Below are 16,713 nucleotides of genomic sequence, written 5' to 3' on the forward strand. Positions count from 1 at the left end.
ATGAGAAAAATGCTATGAATCATTAAAAAATTTATTTAGTACTCCCTCTGTTTTTTTTTATCATTCCTACTTTGACTTTGCACGTTTGCCAATGCACGTTTTAAAACTTAAATATCTTTCATTATATATTAGTAAAAATTATAACGATTGAATATTAATAAAGTACTAATTGAGACGAATCAAACAAGACCCCACATGACTATGTTTTTTCTTATAAATTGAGAACATTTGAGAAGATTCTCTCTATGCATGAATAGTGTCAAGATTCTAAGTGAGAAAGATAAAAAAAAACAGAGGGAGTAAAATGCTCTAAATGATATTATCAAATACATTTCTATTTTCAAAAATTCTTCCATCACTAATTTTCGAAAATAGTGTCGTTTAAGGTTTAATCTTCCTTTTTTTTTATTTTTTTATCATTCTCACTTTCCTATACGCATTCCCAATGCACTTCTTTGAACTTAAATATCTTTCATTATATATTAGTAAAAATTATAACGATTGAATATTAATAATATACTAATTGAGATTAATCAAATAAGACACCACATGACTATATTTTTTCTTATAAAATTAAAAGAAAATTGAGAAGATTCTCTCTAAATATAAATAGTGTCAAGATTGCAAGGGGAAAAGACAAAAAAAACAAGGAATACGAAAGAAAAAGCTAAATTTGTTATACTTCTAACATGAAAAAAAAATAGGATGATTTGTTAGAAAACCTTTTACAAATTTCTGCAAACTTAACACCTCAATCTTTTGCTTTGCGAGAAATAACCTTAATTAGTTTTTTTTTTCCCTTTTCCCATCTCTCCCCATCACTTCCCTTCGAGAGCATTCATTGTCCGGGTGTACCATGTGCATGGTACACCCAAGACTTTTTTTTTTTTTTTGCTCATTTGCTCTTTTGAAACTCTTCTTATTGTGTGAATTTTGCTTATTTGGAGGTTTCAAATAAATAATGAGCAAAAAAAAAAAAATCTTAGATGTACCATACTCATTGCTCATGATACACCGGGTGTATAATAAAGTTGTATCTTCCCTTCCCTTACTTAAAAACTAGCCTTCATATGTACGCGATGCGTGCGTTAATTTCAAAATTTGTTATTCTATTAGATACTTCATTCTTACTTTATTTATGATTAAACTTAAATGTGAAAAATTCAACAGTTAGATGAATTTAGATATATTAATTCGCTAATGTAAAAAAATAAAAAGGTTGTGAGTGATTGTTAACATTAATTTTTTGTGAATGAATATTGAACAGACAGAACAAAAATAATGAATTGGTTTAACTGAATTAACAAGTATCAAAGGTAGTGAATGTTCAGACTTTTCATGTGCACGTTATGTGTGCCATCTTTTTTTATAAGGTATAAATATTTTGTCCATTTAATTTTTTATTGAAGTATTTGATGCATATACCATTTTAAACTTGTTTTAAATGGCAAGTTGGAATGAGAATTTTTAAATGATTTGCTTTTGTAATTTTTTCATTCCATTAATTAGATCATTAAGGGTATTTTAGTCACTTCAAAAGAGGACACTACACCTCCTCCCTTCACTTATATAATAGAGATAAAATAAAATAAAAGCATACCAAACACATTGTTAGATTTTATGTTTTTTTTTTCCTTGCACCGTGTCACCGTTACACCGCATGAGTATATAGGAGCAACGCCTCGCGCGCATTTGAAAAAATGAAAGTATAACTGAGTTTTGAAGCAAAAGAGTTCACACTTGTGAAGTTGTGACAATGGAAGACGATGGAGAGAAATCAAGCTTCGTCATCGGCATTATTGAGAACAGAGCTAAAGAGGTATCTCTCATTCTCTCTGCAATTTTGACGAAATCTTCAACAAATTTCTACTTCAATCACCTGCAATTCACTATTTTTTCTGTTGTAGATTATGAGATTTTAGGTTTTGATAAGAATCAATTTTGAACTCTTTGAAGATCACACTATCTACATATGTTTGATCGCTGTTTCAACTTTCAAGAAAGCTTCAATCGAAATATATCTAAAATTTTAACTGTGAAATGGATGCATGCGACTGCAATTGTTAGAATTTACTCCTAGAGACTAGAGTTAGCATCGTGATGATGGATGCGAACTTCGATGCGCACGATGCTTCTCACTCATTTAAGCACTTTCAACTTTGTATGATTTCATAAGATCCAAATATTTTTCTGTAATGCCTAATTAATGTGAAAAGAAGAAAAACAAGCCATAATTAGTGAATTTAACTTGATAATTAAGTGTAAGAGCAATTAATGATTATAGTAGACTTATTTACTGGTGATAGAAGTAAGGATACCACTTATGGATGTAGTTCAGCTGTTTGCGATAGGAATTGGATAGAAATTCATTGGCGATTAGTTTGATCTATCAGACTGCTGAAATTGATAAGTATATTGTGAAAAGTGTGGTACCATATGTTTGATCAGGTTGGAGTAGCGGCTTTGGACTTGCGATCCGCTTCACTTCACCTTTCTCAGTACATTGAAACTAGTAGTTCTTACCAGAATACCAAGACTTTGTTGCAATTTTACGATCCAATGTCAATCATTGTTCCTCCTAGCAAGCTGGCTCCTGATAGTATGGTTGGAGTGTCGGTATTGGTAGACAGATATTACTCTGCAAGCAAGAAGGTCACAGCGTCTTTAGCAATGCCATGTTTCCGATATTTACTGCACAATATCTGTGTTTTTATTATTGTGATGTAGCATCTTAAGAAACAATAAGTGCATTTTTGCAGGTAATAATGGCCCGTGGCTGCTTTGATGACACCAAGGTCGAGCAATCTTACCTCAAAATTTCAATTGAGATAGTGACATAATTGATTCTGATGTCTTTTGTGCTGTCTATCTTCTTCTGAATAACACCTTTATGGTCCAGGGAGCTGTGTTGGTGAAGAACTTGGCAGCAAAGGAGCCCTCAGCCCTTGGTCTTGATAGTTACTACAAACAATACTATCTCTGTTTGGCTGCAGCTGCTGCTACTATTAAGTGGTACTTTCACATTCTCCTCATTTTGTTTATTAAAAGATTATATTGCTTTTTTTGCTGTCCAATATAACCAGAACTCCAAAGTACTACTACAAACAATACTGTCTCTGTTTTGTTTCATTTTACCTCATTTTCTTGGGATTGATGTAAACTTGATGCACTCTAATTTTCTTACGCAATGAATTCACATTCATTATGATAAAGAAATTGCGGAAAGAAAATACAACTTATAGAATTTATATGGGATGCATAATATTCATGGATTTAGATTATTCTATTGGGTAAGTGTGATGCACCTGCTACCCTGCAGTACAAGCTCACAACAATGGAATAGCACTTAAGCAGAAACAAGGCAGAAGAATGGGTGTTTGATTGATAAGCAAAATAAGTACAACTGAGTATTCGAGAGACCCAGAACTCTCCCAATGACGATAAACTTTCTCCAATTTCTCAATACCTCTCTCTTACCATCTTCCCCCTATTTATTCTTACTACCCACTCACACTCATGTAACCAACTCTGACATCAGCTGGCCACTCAAAGAATTATGTTACAACTATTCTTTTCTCTCTATTATATTCCCTTTCTTGTTACGCCTAGAATAAGTGTACTTGACAGGTGGCCGTTCTTGGTGCGTCACAATAAGGAGGTCTAGAAATCTACTGCTGTCCATTATGAATGAGACCTTTGGTTCTTTGATGATGAAGTTTTAAGGATAGCATCAAATCACAAAAGCTCCATGACAGTTGCTTGGCATCTGATTTCATCAAGCAGGTGCTCCTTCATTGACAAATTAACAATAAAAAGTTGTTTTGCTCCCTTTTAATAGGTCTTTATGTGTAAGCAACTACTGCCTAGGCTGTTTCTGGATTGGAGACCCTTCAAAGTGATTTACTATAGGAGTTACTAAACTTAGTCAAATGTGATTTACTATAGGAGTTATTGATGTTACAGTTTTGTCCTGTGATCTTGATTTCACTGGGCCACTGAGCATTATGATTTATTCTAAACCTTATACCTTTACTGAAAGAAACAAATTTTCCATCCTATTTCACCTCCAAGTGCCTCCATGGACAACATTGTGATCTTTTAAATCCAAATACATATTTTCTCACTACTGATCTTGTAGAAGTTTCTCTACATAGCTAATTTCACCTTTTTTGGTGCGATTATGAAACCATTGTATATATATAGAATACTGGTTATGATATGTTTCAATTAAAGTTGAAGTAAAATGATGAAACTGTAATACTTTGATGAGCTGGGACCGGGATAGTAGATCATTAAGCTTTGCAGTGTCTTGATGGCTAAGATGGCCTTAAAGTCTTGTTGTCTTGTTGATTTGAAATGTGTACAACTGATTGCTCATTTGTTTATACGATTCTGCGAGTCAACGCGTTATGATCCTAGAAAGGGCTTGCTTTTCTAGGCTTGTGAAGGCTTCATTTTGATGATACGCAGGACAGAAGCAGAAAAAGGGGTCATTATTACTAATCATTCATTATTGGTATGCCTTCTTTCTCTCTCTCCATCACTTTCTTTGTGTTGCGGGCATCTGATTTGCATGTTCTTCTATGCAAATGATTTTCTTTAATCTCTACTCGAACACTTCACCTAGCTTTCTTTTAAAAGTTCATTTTTCCACATTTTTCTAAGTCTCTTTCTCCTTTGGTCATCAAAAGGTAAATTACTTCAGAAGTCAAGATAGGCTCCATTCATATGATTAATTTGATACACAACTCGTACTTCTAGATGTCTCGTGCAAATCTAGTTCGTGAGTAAGATGCAAAATTGTCACTCAGAATGCTCTTTGCTATTATTGCACAGTATGCTCAGGGTTCAATTTCCTCATAGGTGGCAAAAATCTCAATTTTGCATCTTTCTGACTTTTCAGGTCACTTTTAATGGGTCATTTGATCACATGAGTATCGATGCTACAAGGTAATTTCTTGAATATCTAGTAGAGACTCATTCCTTGTAGACCTAATGTATTTTTTTATCATCTGATAACAGTGTACAAAACTTGGAACTCATTGAGTCATTGCATTCCAATGTTTGGGGGACAAGCAACAAGAAGAAGAGTCTCTTCCATATGCTCAAGACAACAAGAACCACAGGGGGGTATGTTATATATATTTTTGTTTGTCCTTGCAGTGTGTTTAATCAACAGTATCAACATCTTTTTCTTGTTTTCCCCTAGGCCCTTTTACTAGTGCAAATATGAGGCGTTCCTGTTAATTGTATGCTGATGTTTTGGAGATGAGCATAGAGGGGAATAGACATAATGAACCACACAGGTGCTACTTTTGATTAATTTACTGGCTACAAGTCCGTCAATATTAGCAACACTGTTTTCAAAGACACTCAAGGATTTATCTATAACATTCATGAAGCATGGATCTGAGAAAAATTATTACCCTGTATTATGAAAGGCTAGCATTGGTGTAGTCCATGAGAGAGTTCTTATATTCTGTAAGAACTTTTTTTATGTTGTAATTACTAATTACCCATCTGCATCTCAATTAGTTAATGATTGAGTTCTCCAAAAAGAAACTTTTTATTATCAAGTTATTATAGAGGTTCTGGGATCAGGGATTCTATCTTAATCTTATGCTAGTCAGAAATAACAGGCAATCCACTAGCTGAAAAGGACGTCAACAGATTAATGTTTGTTTTTTCTTGCATCTACAAAGCTCAAATTCTTAGTCTGTCAAATAAAGATAGAACTTACAAAATTCTTCTCCAATTTCATGATATATAGTATATATGTAACTAGAGTATGGACGCAAACTGTTTTCCTCTTTATTAGCTATCTATAAATTTATTGTATGTAATTCCTTTTTGTACAGAACTAGACTACTCCGTGCTAATCTTCTGCAACCACTCAAAGACATAGAAACTATAAATGCTCGCTTAGATTGCCTGGTTAGTGTTATGCTTTTATTTGGAACTTAAACCACAATAATGATCATTATTTTTTTCTTTTTCATCTTTGTTATTGTATCTTTACTGAGTTATGACATATCAATTTGATATTTCAAATTTCTATACAAGAGCAGATTAGTGCAGCATTAATTTTTTTTGACTTGTATCATGGCATCTTTTTCATTGTCACATATACAAACTTAGGAAAATAAATCCTTTTAGACGCATATTTATAGATGCCTCCAACTTGTCTCTCTGTTTAATCGTTCTAGTAATGCTACTTGACAAGAAAATCTTTGATCCTTGTCAAAGAAGTGTATCTGCTTCTAAAAGCTCTAGATAATCTATTCCTTTGCTGATCATAAATTCTCAATCTTAAACGTTCCTAATTCTATTTAAGACTTGCATGTTCTGAAATCCCCTAAAATGATCTTTTATATGACATATTACACGTCAATATTTAATTAGAATGAGAAGATTTTAGTTAAACCAAAACTGAGCTCAAATTTCACACCCTCTCACTCTTCTGTCCATAACTTCTCTACAAAGAAACCAGAATTATCTGGAAGTAGACTTCTTTCGTTCCCCATGGATATATTACTTGCCCAAAATGAGCACGGAGAGTTGGGCCTCCTGCTGCAAACCAGAAACCCCATTGGATCACCTACCTTCTTACATGGCCTGGTGCATCGCTTACCAGCATTCGATTATGGGCAAAGATCTCCATGCTACCCCCACATGGGACACTGACCTAGGTCGTGCCACCCACCTTATCAAACAAAATGGATGAAGGATGAAGCTTTATCCGCCTAAAAGCTGCCAGAGATCCAGTTGGGACCACCAGGACACCTTTAGGAACCTATCTGAGCCTCTCTTGGCTTGTTGCAGCGGCTCTCTAAAGGTCAATTTCCTGTGTATTAGCTACCTATGATCATATGTCTTTATTGCTGTCCCCAATCCTTATATCACTTTTTATAATGAACGGAATGTCAAAGTTGTGCATACTTTCATAGAAAATTGAGGTTTTGTACCGACGTTCAAAAGCTACTCTGCTAAATTTTTTTCACTTTTTTTTATTTCAAATGTTAACCTTTGAGAAGAAGGTTGTTTTTTTGTTGCTTGTGTTTTTCAAATATCTTAATTTTGTCTACAAATTTTCCTCAATATTTTCTAGTGCTGCCTAAATTAGTTTTCGAGAACAACCCACCCCAACCCACAGGTTGAGTATCTAACAAGTAACAATCACCCCAAGACCCTGACATTTCTAGTATAATTCTATGGCATAGAGCTGATCTACTGTAACATCCATCAATTTTCTTATCTGAACCTGCATACCAGTTTGCATGTTTTGCTTTGTATTCAAACAAGTTCATCAGATGTATCTCTCGGCAGTTTCTTTCAACTTTTTATGTTTGTGGACTGAGTTTCCTGAACCCCAATGTTGACGTAAAAAGTTCTTTTTCCTGATTTACATCTAGGATGAATTAATGAGCAATGAGCAGCTATTCTTTGGATTATCTCAGGTTCTCCGCAAATTTCCAAAAGAAACTGGTAAGGTTTAAAAGAGCAGGGAGATAAAACAAAAGGTTTTCACATACATTTGTTTGTTCTTCTTATCATCACTATTGCAAATGCTAAAATTATTGAGTCGTTTTGATGTCTATATTTCAGATAGAGTCCTATGTCATTTTTGCTTCAAGCCTAAGGTCACGAGCAAGGTCTTGGCTGGTGACACTGCCAAGAAGAGCCAAATAATAATATCAAGCATTATACTTCTCAAAACTGCTTTGGATGCCTTGCCCTTACTCTCTAAGGCAAATTGTGCTGTTAATTTAACTTGTGTACTTCCAGACCATTCAGCACAGCACAACTGCTTATTTGAATTTACTGCTTCAGGTGCTAAAAGATGCAAAAAGTTTTCTTCTTGGAAACATCTACAAGTCTATATGCGAGAATGAAAAATATGCACGCATCAGAGAAAGGTAATATTAAATTCTTTTCTGCTAAATGAAAGTTCTTCATGGGTTGCTTCTCAATGATCTACAAACTCTGAGTCAAATGTATGATCTATACATGGCAGTACGCTGGAAAGTATGCACCTTGCCATTGACAAATTAGACCAGAATGGGTGCTAAGTATGTCACTGTTCACTTGTATGAAGACTGACGTGCTATCTTCACAGGATGCTTTCTGATAAGCAACATTTTTTACTCTATTTTTTATTCTTGTTTATGGCACTAGAAGTCTAGAACAATTGTGTCAATCTTTTTCCATTGAACTTGGAGACATGTGAATCTAGAGGAAGCCAGTCTTTGTGTTTTATCTTTTATTAGACTGTGTATTGCCTTAAATTGGCCATGTTTTAGATAGTCAGATAGATGAACACAAACAAAATTAATGTCTCACAAGCTAATATGCGTTTTCAGGTCATATGTGTGACGTATAAGAAGGCTCTGCAATTTAATACTTCTATACAAGAGAAAACCCATGATTTAATTTGGGTAAATCTATTTCCTAATAAAATTAAACTGTATTTCAGAATTGGTGAAGTCATAGATGAGGATGTGACTCATGCAAGGGTTCCTTTTATTGCTCGAACACAGCAATGTTTTGCGGTGAAGGCTGGAATTGATGGGTTGCTTGATGTTGCGAGAAGGACATTTTGTGATACTAGTGAAGGTATTACATGCCTCATATGACTGGAAATTCTTATGTATATGACTTAAGGAATTTATTCCTCGTGTTGACCAATTGAATTTGTTAATGCCTGATAGCAATACATAAGCTCACAAACAAGTATCGTGAAGATTTCAAACTGCCAAACTTAAAACTTCCTTTCAACAACAGACAAGGGTTTTACTTCAGCATCCCTCAGAAAGATGTTCAAGGAATGCTTCCCAGCAAGTTTATTCAGGTTCTGCATGGAAGCTCCTGAGTACTATAAATTGTGTTTGTACACGGCTATCTTTTCTGACTTTTAGAAGCAGGTTGTGAAACATGGAAACAATATACACTGCTCTACCTTGGAACTTGCATCTGTGAGTACCACCTTGTTGAGGAACTTTCCTTTTAAGTCCATTTGTTTGAGCATGCACACTCTCGTTGGACTAAGATGTGAGTAGGGATGTGTTCTATTCAACTTGTATTGACTTATCAGAACCTATTGGAACTTATCTGAACTTATTAAAGCTTATTTAAATTTATCTTAACTTATTGGAACTTATTGAAGCTTCTTTTGTGAGGGGTTAGAACTTACCTAAACTTATTGGAACTTATTAGAAATTTTTAGGTATCTTAACTTATGTTATACCGAAACTTACATCTTCTGATATAAGTCAAAATAAGTTGAACTCAACAAAACCTAGGTGTTTAATAGTACTTCATGTGTTTTAAATGGTTATATAGATAGTGATGTAACCATATATGAAAGCTTGTTATAGTTTATAATGTTGTCTCAAACTTCATAAATATACCTTCGGCATGGGCCTGCTGAAGTAAACCTCCCTAAACTTGGCTGTGCCTAGTGGAGAATTCTGACAGTTGTTCTCAATCTGTCAGGTGTTTAATATGTTTAAAGATGGAAATAGAAGACTTCTTCAAATTTGTATTGTTTTTACCGTTCATTTAAACTGCTACTCCTCCACTTCTTACATGTACTACTATCTCGACAACCCATGTCTCTAAGACGCATCAAACATTATTATTAACTTTTGTTCATTAAGCCAGCGCTTCTAATGTTGCTCCTACTTAAGGTGGGATGTAGAGGTCAGATCCGTGCAGTTCCGTTTCTGTTAGGACAGAGGATGTTTCAACTGTATCCCGGACAGAAAAAAATACATCACATATTACTCCTGTGAATTTGAGGGATCCTAGATACAGTATAGGGTTAATTTTCTCTGGATACAGTTCCCTAATTTCTTCTTGTTTTTACTTTCTTCCTCTCTACCCCTCCATTAACTACTTAATCTTCTTATAACACTTATATTAACATTTCTTTTTGACTCTTCTATTGACATTGGTCGACAAGCACAGATGAATAATTCAATATTATGGTACTTGGGAGTTTTTTGTTCTTCAAATAAATCAAACTGAAGAAAATTCGCTACATATGATGACTGATTCCTAGAAACATTACTAGTGAGTCACCATCAGTAATATATTTCGGTACAAGTGGAAGAATCTGTAGCTTTTGAATACTACCAGTATTGTAATCAGTAGTCTTAAGAAATTAATGGAGGAATCAATAGTCTAGGTGGACCATCTGTTTCTTTGTCCAATAGTTTCAGATCAATTGTTTTAATCTTTTACTATCCCCTTTTTGCAATGTGTCAAAGTGGCTACACTAAGGCTGATCTCTACCGTTTCCAAAGTACCACCAAGTTTCTAGGCTGAAGGCTAACATAGATTTCAATTTTGTCAAAGTTAGGCCCCTGGTTCTGGAAGCTTTGTCAATTGCCAGTTGCCACTCCCTTTGTTATTATTACTGGGAGTTGGTCAGTTCCCTTGAGTTTGTTAGCTCTTTACTTTTTTTGTGCAATATAGTAGTTTGATATGCTTTGCCTCGAGCAAGATTTGTGTAGTGGCAGTCCTTGAAGGTTTTGGGACGCAAGTTTTCTGTCTTCGGAGAGTTTTAACCTTAATTTAATACTTAGGTGAATTTTTGTACTTTCCCAACAACTTTTTAATTTTATGATGTCTTCTCCTCCTGTCAGCTTTTAGTATCTAAAAAGAAAAGGTAGGAATCAGGATTGTTTGAAAATCTCTCAGAGGTCTCTCAACAGCTTTAGGAAATAGGAACCTTAATCTTTCAACGCGAACAGATTGTCCTGAACGTGTAGATAAAAAATTTGTCCTGTCAACATATTTGTGCTGTTCCCACAATCCTGTAAAAATTTCACCTTCTGAATTTCAGTGGTTGGTCTTTATTAACATTAGCGTGGCATGTTGTCAACCTCATGACACTGTATTTCCTCTTTCATGGCTGTCAAACAATTTTCTACCCTGGACTCATCATGGAATAAGTATATCGTGGGTAGTGACCTACTGGAATTTCTTATATATGATACTTGTGTGACATTAAAGCAGGAAACTGAAGCGTGGTGGGGTTACTCTGAAAATGAACTCTTATGTATTGGTGATTGTTACCGTGGGGGTAGTATGAACTATAAAGTCAGGTGTACGTCTCTGGGTATAGCTGCATACCTCATCTGTACCCTTACATTCTGGTTTCACCTGTATCTGTAAATTCATTGAAAATAATTTTTCATTTTTTACTTGGATATGTTTGTCTTATGTGTTTCACATAAATTCTGCAGCTGAATGTCAGGAACAAGTCTGCAGCTGCAGAGTGTTGTGTGAGAACAGAACTATGTTTGGAAGGTCGGATCAAAACCAATGATAAGTAACATATAGTAAAGACATTTGTTTTTATTACTTGGTCATTTTGTTCTGCTTCTGCTTAAGGGTACATATGGTTGCATCTCATCTAAGAACAGTTCTATTTTGTTATCAGGTGTTGCCCAACTAGTTGATGATTTTTCTGCTGTAAAATATGCACTTATAGTTCCTTAGAGGATTTTAAATGAAAGTTGAAACTAGAAGCATGCTAATTGGAAATGAATTAACTTCTATAAGTGGGAGCCCTCAGAATTCAGTTCCGTTAAATTTTATAAGTTCTGGTGTGCCTCTTTTGGTGTTGCATAACTTAAATTAGTCCTTGAAAGTTGAAACTCATAAGCAAGCGAGAAGTATTCGAGATTGCCTGACTGAATAGACTATTAGAAATCTTTTCTCCTTTTTGGAATTGATCCACCAGAAAAAAATGAGATTATTTTGAAAGACATGGAATTTTCTTAATCTCTTATTCCCACTTGATTTATAGTGTTTCTAATTTTACACTCTGTCGTCGTGTCTAAATGATGACCCCTAATTACTAGTCTACTTCGCTTTATAAAGGAAGACCAGCTATTTCAGAACAGGATCCAACTTATGTGGTTTAATATAGTAATGGTGTCTCTTTATGATGTCTAGCAACAAAACGAAACAGGAACAATTCTTATATGAGATAGATATACTAAGGTGAAAACTTAATTGTAGTAATATGAATCACAGCTCTCAACGATTCCATCAGGGAAGATGTATCTGTGCTCACTCTGCTCTCAGAGGTCTTGTGCCTTCTGGATATGATTGTCAATTCATTTGCTCACATGATATCAACCAAGCCAGTTGATCGATATATTCGACCAGGATTCACAGGTAAAATCATTATGTTGATCTCAGTATACGGTTGTCCACTCAGCTTCCAAGCGCCAGCAACAATGATTTTATCATATCATCTTGCAGATAGTGGCCCACTGGCGATTGATGCTGGAAGACATCCTATCCTTGAGAGCATACACAATGACTTTGTTGTATGAAGCATGTCTTTTCCTTGTGATATCTCTTCCTGATTATCTTCTTGTATAAGGAAGAATATAACACTTCTATTTCCTGTTTTTTCTTCTTTTGGCAGCCTAACAATATCTTTCTTTCAGAAGCCTCAAACATGCTTATTGTTATGGGTCCAAACATGTAAGAAACACTTCCTTGAATGTTTTCTCCCGAATTGTGTTTTATATTAATGTACTTCTTCAGCATGGTAAACCTGATGAACATAATCTCGATAATTCATCTATGCCAGTCCTTTAGGACATGAATAGAAGCTCAAGACAATAATTACTGTGAGAGTTCGAAAACCGCATAGATAATCCATCAACCATCGTGTAATATTGATCCAGACATTAGCACGTGTGGCCCCGGATGTTCTGATTCCCAGGCAGTCCTATGGACTTGTGGTGGATAATGACTCGATGTCCCATTCAACGAACATATTTATTTTCTGTACTCCTTTTTCGCTTGTAGTTTGACTCTTAGAGGCCTTCCCCAAACAGTCACGCATATGGATATGTGACTTGATCCAGGCAAATGATCTCCCTGTAGAAGATACTTCTTATGTTTATAGTACAAAGATAATCAGTCTGAAATTACATTTTATTAAGCAGAAGTTGGTATTTTCCTTTTCAGGAGTGGGAAGAGCACCTACCTCCAACAAGTGTGTCTTATTGTCATCCTTGCTCAGATAGGCTGTTATATACCAGCTCGTTTCTCCACCATAAGAGTGGTTGATCGCATATTTACGCGAATGGGGGCTGTAGACAATCTTGAATCCAATTCTAGTACGGTATGACTTCTTCATAGCATGTTGATATTTTTATGCTATCCAAGACTGAAGAACATTGATAAGAAGCAAACATCAGTTTCTTCCCTATGCTGCATCTATTTACCAGAGAGCAGAGGTGTACAGCTGTAGTAAAAGAAAATTCTAATTATAGAACCATTTCATTTTTTGACTTAATTGCCATCAAGTATCTATGATGTGTGAATAAGACCAAATCTAGCATTCATTGCCTGTAGGCTGTAGGATATATGCGAACTTGTACTTGACAAGCATTATGAAGCTACAAATAGTATAACAAAGAATAAGGACATTGTCTACAATAGTGGAGTATTATGATTTTTGTCTAATAGTTGCCAACGAGAGTTGAGACTTAAGACCTATCTCATCTAAATATTCAGTGTCTACTACAGTACTTGTGCAAACATTGACTTTCTAGTGTGTATTTCTTCAACCATCTTGATGAGATTTCTGAAAGCCTGGCCCTTTTTTCCCGGAGGACTGACTGCTTTATACCTTCTGAATGAAGAGCCAGTGGAGGTCCTCTTTGACCCCAATATTGTAGAGGCAGTAAGTTATCAGATGTAAGGTGGAGCTCTTCCATCTTTTTATATTGCATATGAATTGTAGGAGGCGGCATATTATCAATTCTAGTATACTTTAACTAAACATATTCCTCTAAAGAAATACAATGATTACAAAATCCTTTTCCATTTTACAGTTCATGACAGAAATGAAAGAGACAGCATTCATATTGCAGAATGTTTCTCAAAGGTACATTTGAGTTTGGATTGTTTCAGATGTTTCATAGCTGTCATTTGATATTTGCCATGCTGTTATGTGCAGAAGTTTGATTGTCATGGATGAACTTGGGAGGGCCACTTCTTCTTCTGATGGATTTGCAATTGCATGGAGCTGCTGCGAGCATCTGTTATCTCTTAAAGCGTGAGCACCTGAACTATTTTGGCATCTACTTGTTCTGTAGGCTATTGTAGAAGTAAAAGCATTGTCTGGCATAATAAGCGAAGAACTCACGGACTCGATGTATGAGGACTGATAACTTTCCTGAGGGAAACTGTGGGCTTGCTATGCCATGCTCCCTGAGGGAAACTGGCAAATCCAAATATGCTACAAATGCTCTGCACCCTCCTACCCTTCCCCCAACAAAGTCCCACTCTCGGAAGTAAAAGGATGATTGCATCTTAAGTCTTTAGACTAAAGTGCCACTTGCCAAGAGGTTAAAGTGCATGCCTGCTCCTGGTAGGGATTGAGGGGCACTTTGCTAGTCTTTCCTTAATGATCTGAACCTTAGGAATTTAAAATTATATATACATCCATGCAGCCTTATTACAAAACACTACCATATCTCAAGTACTTAACCAAATCTAGTTCTTGTTGCTGCTAACCCATTTTCACTAATCATCTATGATTATATCTTCAAACATGTGCCTGACTTCATTATAGGTTTGACGAATGTCCTGTTTATTGTTCAATTTTGCAACTGCTATTCATAGCTCATATGAAACTTTCAACATCTGTATCTTCAATATAAAATATGGGCCGCTTTGCCTGCCATTTCTAAGCTTACAAAGTTTACTAGGACATCATAAAATCATAATACTTGTATTCAAACTCGCTGGTAGAATCTTTTGGCTTCTATATTTTCTTTTACACTTCTGTGTCTCAGTGTCTCTCGTCATTACCCACGAAAGTTGACATATGCTATCCTGTCAATTCTTAGGTATACTATTTTTGCCACTCACATGGAGAACCTGGCAGACTTATCAACCCTCTACCCCAACGTGAAAGTCCTACATTTTCATGTTGACATAAGAAACAACCGCTTGGACTTCAAGGTAGCAAGCTATAAATTCTAAATAATGGCAGTTTATTTATCTTTTTTTTCCCTTGTGACTAAATACTTAATTTATCTTGCCAGTTTCAGCTGAAGGATGGGACTCGACATATTCCCCATTATGGCCTTCTACTTGCAGGTGTAGCTGGACTTCCCAGCCCTGTAATTGAGACGGCCTCAGCCATCACCTCAAGGATCATAGAACAGGTGATACATGTTGAATACTCTCCAAGCCTCATAATGATGGTCCTCTTCTCTATATCATATTTTTTTTCCGATTATGGTTCACTTTGGTTAATAATCTATATATATATCTAAAACCTAAGACAAACAAATGTCATGCTGCCACATGTATTCTTCCCTCCCCCACACAATCAGATGAGACATTAAGCAATAAAAATGTTTGTTTCAAGACTCTAACCCATGACCTCTCATTTGATATGCTAGTGCACTAACCAACTACAACACAATACTCATGTTGGTGTTTGTGAGGGAAAAAATCATATAAAGACAAGATACTATTTCTATTTTTGAAGTCTTCAAATGCACGTAGGTAAATAATCTAGGGTGTATCGCCTGGGACAAGAATTAGTTGCGTACTAAACCATAACATTTTTCTTTATTACCATTAAGTTAACCCTGATGGTTAATTCTCGCACATTATTAATCCTATATATGAAATCTAATCAAATCAAACAGACAATGTGGGACAGATGGAATCATTATTTCTGTGATCCTAAAAGATGACTAGAATTGCTTGTTCATCCCGTCTACGTAATTCTTGATCAAACAGTTTGTAGATTAAAATTAACAGAAAAATGCTTGAGTTTGTACTTTGTGAAATATAGGGACCTTTATCTCAAAAATCATGATGCCGACAGTGTAAGACACTTTATATGTGACCTCCCACATTAGTGCAGTAGAACAACATAGTCCAGGAGGTTCATGAACTTATCTGAGAAACATCCAATCTTCCAATCCTAGTCATGTTCATACTTATTACTCTAATACTACTTTATAAGATAAGTTGTATCCCCTTCTCCGATGGAGATTCAAATGATATGAAACGTATTTATAAAGTATTCCATCATCTTGCTCAATGCACCATATTTAAGTGTGTATTCTTTTCATTTGTCTATGGCCAACTTGGAACTCAACAATTGTAGCCATAGCTGAGAATATGTTGGAAAGCTTAAGCTGAACGAGTAGTCACATGTCAGTATTAATTGTGTACAGGAAGCAAAGAAGATGGAGGTGAATGAACTACAATCTTATCCCATTCAGATGGTTTACCGTGTGGCTCAAAGGCTGATATGCCTGAAGTATTCCAATCATGATGAAGATTCGGTAAGAGAAGCCCTTCAAACTCTCAAAGAGAGCTACCTCAATGGCAGATTGTAGAGCTTGGGAATTGAGCGTTGCTTCTTGAACTCTTTCTCGTCTTATATCGTTTTTGAGATAACTTGCATTGAGATATAACACAATGATAAAGTTTTTAAATAACCTATGTAATGAGAAATTATTAGACATAGTGTCTACATGCCAAAATCATCAACTAAAATATTCTTCCCTTGAGTAAGATTCAATTGTTGCTAAAGAGATTACAAACTATCCCCATCGTGATCCGTCTTCAAAATTGAACATGGATAGATACTTGTGTAAATTCTTGATCCCGTTGTATAAACACAAGTATTCCCATCAATGTCATATG

At 35.4% G+C, this 16,713-nt stretch overlaps 1 protein-coding gene across 7 annotated transcripts; it reads left to right on the forward strand.

The window, feature by feature from the left end:
* Nucleotides 1–1,662: 1,662 nt before the first annotated feature.
* Nucleotides 1,663–16,704, forward strand: LOC104884140 (DNA mismatch repair protein MSH4). Of its 7 annotated transcripts, none has more exons than XM_010668736.4 (24): nucleotides 1,663–1,819; nucleotides 2,449–2,652; nucleotides 2,760–2,795; nucleotides 2,900–3,012; nucleotides 4,471–4,516; nucleotides 4,904–4,950; nucleotides 5,023–5,130; nucleotides 5,859–5,934; nucleotides 7,413–7,485; nucleotides 7,606–7,748; nucleotides 7,831–7,916; nucleotides 8,474–8,613; nucleotides 8,709–8,848; nucleotides 8,922–8,972; nucleotides 11,250–11,313; nucleotides 12,046–12,189; nucleotides 12,277–12,344; nucleotides 12,446–12,504; nucleotides 12,997–13,153; nucleotides 13,869–13,921; nucleotides 13,994–14,092; nucleotides 14,889–15,003; nucleotides 15,087–15,209; nucleotides 16,239–16,704. In XM_010668736.4, exons 1-24 carry the CDS (start codon nucleotides 1,757–1,759, stop codon nucleotides 16,401–16,403), a joined length of 2,373 nt encoding a protein of 790 aa, XP_010667038.2. In that variant the 5' UTR covers nucleotides 1,663–1,756; the 3' UTR covers nucleotides 16,404–16,704. The 7 variants fall into 7 exon arrangements, 6 of the variants coding, with proteins under 6 accessions (XP_010667038.2, XP_048500898.1, XP_048500899.1 ...); XM_048644941.2 differs by having other exon boundaries at nucleotides 13,997–14,092; XM_048644942.2 differs by lacking the exon at nucleotides 16,239–16,704 and adding an exon at nucleotides 15,851–16,193.
* Nucleotides 16,705–16,713: the final 9 nt, after the last annotated feature.

This window comes from Beta vulgaris, chromosome 5 (assembly GCF_026745355.1).
Source record: "Beta vulgaris subsp. vulgaris cultivar EL10 chromosome 5, EL10.2, whole genome shotgun sequence".
NCBI classification, from domain to species: Eukaryota; Viridiplantae; Streptophyta; class Magnoliopsida; order Caryophyllales; family Amaranthaceae; genus Beta; species Beta vulgaris.

Bases quoted from the DNA above. Each gene is read 5' to 3' on its own strand.
- LOC104884140 (XM_010668736.4), top strand. From the start codon at position 1,757: ATGGAAGACGATGGAGAGAAATCAAGCTTCGTCATCGGCATTATTGAG. The intron at 3,013-4,470 runs GTACTTTCACAT...GATGATACGCAG, and splicing joins GCTGCTGCTACTATTAAGTG to GACAGAAGCAGAAAAAGGGG. The intron at 8,849-8,921 runs GTTCTGCATGGA...TTTTAGAAGCAG, and splicing joins TTCCCAGCAAGTTTATTCAG to GTTGTGAAACATGGAAACAA.